This window comes from Paramacrobiotus metropolitanus, unplaced genomic scaffold (assembly GCF_019649055.1).
Source record: "Paramacrobiotus metropolitanus isolate TYO unplaced genomic scaffold, Prichtersi_v1.0 Parri_scaffold0000331, whole genome shotgun sequence".
NCBI lineage: Eukaryota > Metazoa > Tardigrada > Eutardigrada > Parachela > Macrobiotidae > Paramacrobiotus > Paramacrobiotus metropolitanus.
Window position 1 is genome coordinate 34,427 of NW_026570551.1, and position 8,160 is coordinate 42,586.

An 8,160-nucleotide genomic window follows, 5' to 3' on the forward strand; every position below is an offset into this window, starting at 1 on the left:
TTCACAGTATGTACTTTCACAGTCAGCGAAATGTCAGTACCGGCATGGGGAAAAGCACTTGAATTTAGTGGTTTCCGAAAATCCTTTAAGTAATATACGATGGACGGTGCCTGGCATCTACTTGGAAACAGTGGCGGACGTTCGCGTAAGCTTACGAAAATATAAAACTGCCCGAACAATGCGGCTTATAAAGCGCTCACCACATTTACATGCTTAAAAAAAAACAGTACCAGCAAAGTATTACGTTAGAATCTAAAAAGTCACTGGCCAAAAGAATGTTTAGTATCCTGCTGGTGTTCATAACCGGTCTGGCACTGTCTTTGACAGTCAACAGCGACTACATTGCGTACAGTACCCCGCCAGGTCAACCGGATGGCTTCACGCCGTACGTCCTTATCGAACAACCCATCTCGGGTGGTAGAGGCAACCATGACCGATTTGGATATAATATGGACGCGAACGAGCAAATGGCCAATGATGAGCTCAAGCCGGGGGAGGTCAGGTGCCCTGTGGACGGCGATCCTCACTGTCGGGACTGCGTGGCGGGGCATTGGGACGATAATCTTGTGCTGACGCAGTGCTGCTTCTCGCATCACTGGGCCTGGAAGAATAACCGCAACCTCCGCGACATTCTTCCATACCGCTTCCATTTGTCACCCGTAAACCAGACTGAACCTTATCGCGACCGATACGCGACCGCTGGCGAAATATGGCACGGTAGGCGCAACTGGCTCACTGTCTGAGCACTGCGATAAGTTGTACGCTTGTTACTGATGATTTGGGGTGTGTGGGTTTTGAAAAAAAACGTTTTCGATCCCTTGACCTGTCTGGTCTGCAATACATTTCATCCGTGGAGCATTTGTTGTGTCGTATAATTTAATTACGCTTGCAGCCAAGTGCAGTTTGGGTGCAAATGTGCAATTTTAATGTATTGTAGTGGATGTGTGCACGAATGAGCCCATTGCGACCCTTCCAGAGGGAGGCTACATCCCGTGCCGCCGGCGCAGCGCTTGTCCAGACGTTAGAGCAGATGGTACCATAAATGAAGATAGTTTATTCTGGCAACCATAAACTGACGTCTGTACGTCGGCACCCGGTAACCACGGTTACTGGCCAGACAGACTTTGTGCACACTACTTTTATAACTGCGGCAAGTTACTGTATATTGCATTAGTTTTCGATGTAACAACTTTATTGAGCTTCTTCTCTTGAGTGAGTGTTAAATAATCTTTTCATTCAGCAGTGTTATATAATCTTATGTGTGTGCTTATTTGCTACCGCAAATAAATTCTTATAATTATGGATGTATGGGACAGGAACGAGACCACCAGCAAAAGCGACCCCTTCTGACAATTACAGATATAGAGTACCGTATCTGACGAAAACGCCTTGTTGAAAACAAGCTTTCTAACATTTTTGCCTCATAAACTCAGTTTGCATGCAGATTTTGTTTCTGAGCCTCCGCAATCATGTTTACTCAAAGTTCCGATCGCGATAGTTGAGTCACTGGGCGTGTTACGTGCTAGTCCAATCAGTGCAAAACTGGCAACCAACTTCGTCATTATTCAGAGACCATGTAAATTATCTGCATATGGCAGCTACTCGTGAATGTTTTTGGCTTATTTAGAAAATTTGGCCTGCTCACTATCCAGGAATCCATCTGATAGCACTGCAAATTTGAAGTGGTATTTCTAATATAATTTTCGTATCTGCACCGGGCCTGTGTTGATTTAGAAAGTGCATTCTTTTAACACTTGCTCATAAACCCGTAGATTCTTCAAGGGGGCGGGAAATTGCCGAACCCTGTCAGCAGTAAAAGCATTCGGAATCATGGAATTCAGACGCAGCGCATGCGCCCAACGGCAAACAGAGATTGACAAATTCTGAGCAATGGCACTGAGTACTTTCCTCGCAGAGCAAGCATTCTTGGATTTACATTGTTTGGCAGTTGAAAGTGCCCGTTTTTCCATCAACACTTAACAAATCTGCAGCAGGTACTTTCCCTGTCAGCGAAATATTTGTGCAGCTACGGGAAAAAGCACTTGAAGTTAGGAAATTCTGTAGATCATGTACGACGGACAGTGCTTGGCAACTACTTGGAAACAGTGGTGATCCGTTCGTGGTATAAGCTGACGAAAGCCCAAAACTGGCCGAGCAATGCGGCTTATAAAGCGCTCACCGCACTTACATGCTTGAACAAAGCGTTACCAGCGAAGTATTACGTTAAACGGAGAAAGTTACTTGCTAAAAGAATGTTTGTTATCTTGCTGTCTTTTGTAACCGGTTCGGCACTGTGTTTGACAGTCAACGGCGACGACATCCTGTACAGCATCCGCCGGGTCAACCGGCTGGCTTCACACCCTACGTCCTCATCGAAGAACCAATCCCGGGTGGAGGAAGCAATAATCGCCGTTTCAGCAAAGTCTGTGATAATGACTAATAGTTATGAGTCTAATGGTCATGATGATGACTAATACTCGTGATGATGACTAATAGTTATGAGCCTAATAGTTATGATGATGCTCTGAAGCCGGGGGAGGTCCGGTGCCCGGCGGACGGCGATCCCCACTGTCGGAACTGCGTGGCAGGACTTTGGCACAGTGATTTTGTGCTGACGCAGTGTTGCTTCTCGCCCCACTGGGCCTGGAAGAATAACCGCCACCCCCGCGATGTTCTTCCATACCGCTTCCTTTTGTTTCCCGTCAACCAGACCGAACCCTACGAGTATCGCAATCGGTACACGACGGCTGGTGAAATATAGCACGGTGAGCGCAACAGTTCCTGTCGTGCAACTGGGTAGCTTGTGGCATTTCCACAGAAGACTTTTTGTGTGTCAGAGGTTAAAAAAACTGTTTCCGGTGTTTGGGCATTTTTTGTCTGCATGAAAATTCCGGTGGAACATCCGCTGTGCTTAAAATACATTTCACTAGCAATCAAGTACAGTCTTGGTGTTATGTAGTGGATGTGTGCACGATGGAGCCAATTGCAACCCTTCCGGAGGGAGGCTACATCCCCTGCCGCCAGCGCCACGCTTGTCCGGACGTTCGCGCAGATGGTACTATATATAATTGACGTCTGTGAGTTAACCCAGCTTAACCGCGCTTACTGGTTAGGCAGACTTGGCGACGACCTCGTTATGACTGCGGATCGCTATACAGCATTATTTGTCAATTTAATCTTGTCAAGCTTTCTTTTTTCGTGTGTTATAATGTTTTTTCATCCAGTGTACAGTATTGCTAGCACGTTAAATTCATCGCGCCTGTGCTGTGCAGAATTCTTTATAATGCAGGATGGCGTCAGTGCTGTAGTAGATATTGCGTACCGGTTAGATCCGTTACTAACACTGAAAGAGCGAACGAAAATGTACAGAAATTCATAAACAAGAATACCTGATCCTGGTAACTTTTTTTACTGATACCACTTATAATCCCAATTTCCATGTATTAGTTTTCGGTTTTCCGTGTACAGCACTTGGATGGAACTTTACGCTGTGTAAATACAAAAGGATGAATAATATAATATGTATGCATGAAACTAAACAAACTTGATTTTAGAGTACTATGTAGTTCCCAGCTAACCGCTTGTCGACGGCTCACTGTGGTCATTAAAACTGGAGTGAACGACACGGTTAATGTGTGAAAGTTTTCGTTATCTTATTGTTTTTATTCTAGACGAGACAAGAACAGAAATTGTTGACACTAGTGCACTACCATGATGTATACAATACAGAGCAAAACATTCAAGGATAATAGCCAAAATACGAAGTGGCTATTTTGCCGCAGTGTTTGCGGCTAAATAGCCGTTTGGCTATTTTGCCGCACTAGGGTGGGCGAAATAGCTTGCTGGCTATTTTACCGCACACTGCGTTAAAATAGCTGCTCAGCTATTTTGCCGCACTGTGGTTGTCAAAATAGTCAGTTGGCTGTTTTGCCACACCATTATTGCAGCCTGTCTCATTAGTTGCCGCTCACTTTCAATGCGCTCTATACGGTAAAGTGCCGGATGTTCTGCAAAACAGCGTTACTTACTTAAAGCAGAATCTTACAGAGCGTTTCAGAGCAACTCCTCAGTAGACACTCCAACTCAAAATGTGTCACTATTAGTAAAATTAAAATTTATTTTCAAAGCAAGCATGCATCGACGGTTTTAGTCCAGCTTTCAGTACTGTAATCAGCAGCACAACATAGAGGTCAACGATTGTGAACAGCTTTACTGAGAAATCAATAAGCTGGAGCGAACAGGCAGCACGAAAATGCCCATCTGAAGCGATCTGCACCGAGCCTGATCTTTGTAGCGCTGTATTTTATGGCTTCATCCGAGCAAAGCCCGTAGGTTCACCTCCGACCACCAGGTTGCTCCGCGTGAGGATCCCAATAACAGCCGGCATCTCGGAATACATATCCAGTCCGGTAAGAAAGCGTGATTACCTGAAATCACTGGCTTCCTGGGCCTGTATGGGGTATTCTCGGTTGATCCAAGTCTAGGTCCATACTTCCGGGGCTTTTTGGCTTTGGTCAGGTCCAAGCTCCACCGTCCGGGGTTCTTCGCTCGTACCGTATGAATACCGTTTCTATAACGGTCAGTGTGACCGAAGCCTATTGGGTCAAGGTCCCGTTAAAAGCTGGTATGCTACGTATGGTTAGTCCAGTCCGATCCTTACGAGTCGGTTATATCGTTTCTCTATTATGAACATCCTCCTTGGAAGATAAAAACTGTCGTTCTGCCAAGACAAATAAGGAGGTATCTCTTCCGGAGTAATTCTGGTCCGGAAATATATTCTCGTTCGACCATCAGTCAAGAAATGTCCAGGTGACACATCTACCTGTACTCCTCTAAGCCGGATTTGTGGTCACTGTGGGAACCAGGCAGTTGTGTTCAATTATCTCGTTCGGCGGAAACTGCGGTAACGTTTCGTAGGGTGACAGGTATAAAATTCGTATGTGCCGGGGTCGTTTGGGTTAGGTAGTAGGTTGTTTTTGGAGGCCGCGATCTGCGGCGAATTAAGTTCACCACGTCACCATTGGGGATGTGTTAAATTGACATGAAAAAAATTCGATGAGGTTTCGTCTAAGTCCCTAGTAGGCTGTCGTCATGTCTGTTTACCGGTTTGCGGTTAGCTTTGTCTTTTATTAACATCGATCACATCACGGTTCGCCTGTGATACCCTCAGTAAGCTGGTGGTAAGCTCGGAGTCCGTTTGATGTCTAGGTCTCCGACGCAGGCTTCGAAGTTCCGGGAAACCGAGAGGATGCGCTGTTATTTGACTGGGTGGCATAGTGGCGTCAAAGTAATCTACTGGCGACGGTGTCTTCCCGCTCCGGGGTCCCGACGGCTCGAAAATCCGGATTGTTGGCGGGATTTTTGCCGTCGGCGGCCTATGCCGTAGATTTCGGCTTCCGCGCCAACTGTGAGGTTCCAAACTGGGTTGTTTTGATCACTGTTGAGTCACTCTTCACTGATAATCTAGTTATCGAGATGACTCTTTTTAACCGATAATCTCGTGGTTCTTGTCGGGAAAATCGCGATTTTGACGGGTCCGATAAAGATTTTGGTGGGGCTGCTGTCAGGATTTTTAGATACACCGATAATGAATTCGAGATCAGGACAATAAGTTTGGGAGTCTTGACCGGTTGCACAACCTCCAGAGGTCCAGAGGTTCTCCCGGGGTTTTGTGGTTCTTCTCCGGTAAAGCCAAGTCACCCTCTGGTTATATCGGTTTCCAGACCGGTGAAATTGGGTTAGTCATCGTTTACCTGCGTTGCAAAGTCGTCCTCTGGGACCATGTAGTCGTTCCTTCGGTTGATGTCTGGCTTAAGTTGAGTACCATGTAAACCTGTTGGGGTGGCACCAAGTCGCCCCAGTTTCGCAAAGCCGCGGCACTAGTTGGCGCCTGGTGCAACGTTACGTTTCTGAAGAAATCAGTTTATTGTGGCCCCTGTTGGGCGCTCGAACCGGAGTAAGGTTTCACTGGGCTCACAACACTCCCGCCTAAGTCTGAAAGGCAAACTGACCACGGGCTCAGCTTTAACTGGCTCGGAGGAAGTTTTGTTCTTGGCCGCCCTTATTATTGTCGGATGGTTTAAGCGGGTAGGTCAGTTCCTGGTTCTTAGCTTCTGTCCGTCGGGTCTGAACGGGTTTGCTATTCCTCTGTTGGCCTTACCGTAACTCAGAGAAAACCTGCTGTGGTTTCTACCAGCATTCCATCAGCTGTACACACGGTTAAGGGTCCAGAAAGCATTATTGCGCCCTGGGAAGTCGCAGCGCAATGTCTCGCTAAACCACGAGGTCCGGTTGCCCTGACCATGTTTGCGGTGCTTTTCGGTTTGGCCGGATATTGGCATACGCCGGTCAGACGACTTTGTTGGCACCAATCGATCGATCTACTGGCTTTATTGACACCGGGCAACACGACTATATTTTGGGTGTCGTGTGGTTCAGTAAACATATTTCATCCTGTTGAGACCCACTGAAGCCTGCTTGGACTACCATAGCGGATCTGAACACCGGTGTGGTTGCTTCGTCTGGTAAGCCAACTTGTCACGGGTGGGCACTAACCATATCCGGAGCTATGCGACGGCGTTATCGTCGACAGTGTGTCTAATGGTATCTTGCGTTTACGACGCCCAGCTTGGTTATTATTTCCGGGTGGATCGGTTCTGTGCACTCGGTCCAAGGTTCTTCTGTCCGGTTGCCTTTCGCCGGCGGAAGTGTTCTCAGACTTTTAGGGCTTTTAGTCCGACAAGGGTTTTTTCTCCGGGAACGCGGCACAGTTGGGAACGCGGCACAGTCGGGAACGCGGCACAGCCGGGAACGCGGCATAGCCGGGAACGCGGCACAGCCGGGAACGCGGCATAGCCGGGAACGACCTTTGCAGCAGTCGATTCTGGTCGTTCGAGACGAGTTGGGCCTATTACGGCTCGCGCCGTATACCGACCGTACCGGCGGTTGGTTCCGATGGAGTTGAGTCACTGGTCACCACGGCATATCATGTCGGCAGCTTACCGCGAGGTCAATTCCTCCATCCCGGCAGGCTGGTAAACTTGCCCAGTACACAGGAGCGCTTGATTTCCCAGGCTGCAGTATCGGCTGCTGCTGCTGTTAATAAACAGGGGCACCCCTGTGTCCCGGCTGCACTATTCGCAGCGGATGCTGAGCCAAAGGCGGCAGTATCTAGCGCATTGGCGGCATTCTCTGATTTCCGCCAGGATTCCCAAAGCAACTACCACGTCTGTTCCAGTTGCCGCCCAGGGCAGCTTCCGTTCTTGGCGCACTCTTCCTCCGGCTGCCCTGTTTCCGTTGCCAGTTGTCTGGCCACCCAATATCTTACGTTCCAGGTGGAAGCGCCTGGCCGGGACGGTCAGGATTCGCCGGTTTAATGCGTAATCTGGCGTTCTAGCGACAGTGCCAATCCTGGTACCAGCGTTGGCACCGGTTCTGGTTAAAGTCGCCGGCCGCGAATCCACACATTGCCGTAGCATGGTTCCCGGCAAGTACCAGTAGCAGGTGATCGCTCAGGTTTGCGTTCGTCTTTGCATGTTTCGTTCCATGCTCGTTGTACCCGTCCCGTCCCCCAGCGTCATCTCCGTCCCCCAGCGTCGTGCCGTGCCAGGCCGATTCGTGCCCACTGAATTTTCGAAGTTCTGGCCGGCTATATTCCATCACCCTTGGTCGGTTAAGTTCTGGCCCAGCTAACCTCCGCCCAAACTGCCGCAGTTCCACCTCGCGGGTGGTTGAATTTTCCCCCGCGGGCGGGCTCAGTTGGGGCTGTCCGTACTGTGTCGGGGATGCAGACGCAGGGCCGAAAGGTGTCAAGTTTACGGCAAATGCGTGTCCGGGCGACTGAATCCTCCTGTCGCCTGCACTGGCCAGCACAAACACCGTCCTTCCGGTCGGCGAATCGAGCCGTAAGCTCAGCCATTCAGGCATTGAACGGCCAACCATCCTTCGGTTCTGGTGACGCCAGTTCCTGTTACTACTCCACCACACTCCGGTTGGAGCCCTGCTCACCTGCGACCATGAACTCAGCGATAAATGCGCTACTGACTAATCCGTGTCTTCTGCGTAGGTGGCAAAGCTGTTATACCCATCCGTCCTGTTTTCGCATATCGCCGTTGAACTTGACGGGAGGTCCGTCATCCGGCTGGCCGATATCAGCAAACG

The 8,160-nt window shown here is 49.0% G+C and overlaps 1 protein-coding gene across 1 annotated transcript; it reads left to right on the forward strand.

Moving 5' to 3' along the window:
* The first annotated feature begins 224 nt into the window (after positions 1-224).
* On the forward strand, positions 225-1,194 carry LOC129602115 (uncharacterized). The gene is made up of 2 exons (XM_055501082.1): positions 225-717; positions 938-1,194. The coding sequence occupies exons 1-2, from the start codon at positions 276-278 to the stop codon at positions 1,069-1,071; spliced, it is 576 nt and encodes a 191-aa protein (XP_055357057.1). The 5' UTR covers positions 225-275; the 3' UTR covers positions 1,072-1,194.
* The last annotated feature ends 6,966 nt before the right edge of the window (positions 1,195-8,160 follow it).

Excerpts from the sequence above, each read along its gene's own strand:
- LOC129602115 (XM_055501082.1), top strand. The coding sequence starts at position 276 with ATGTTTAGTATCCTGCTGGTGTTCATAACCGGTCTGGCACTGTCTTTG. Across the intron at positions 718-937 it reads CGCTGGCGAAATATGGCACG|TGGATGTGTGCACGAATGAG; the intron begins GTAGGCGCAACT and ends AATGTATTGTAG.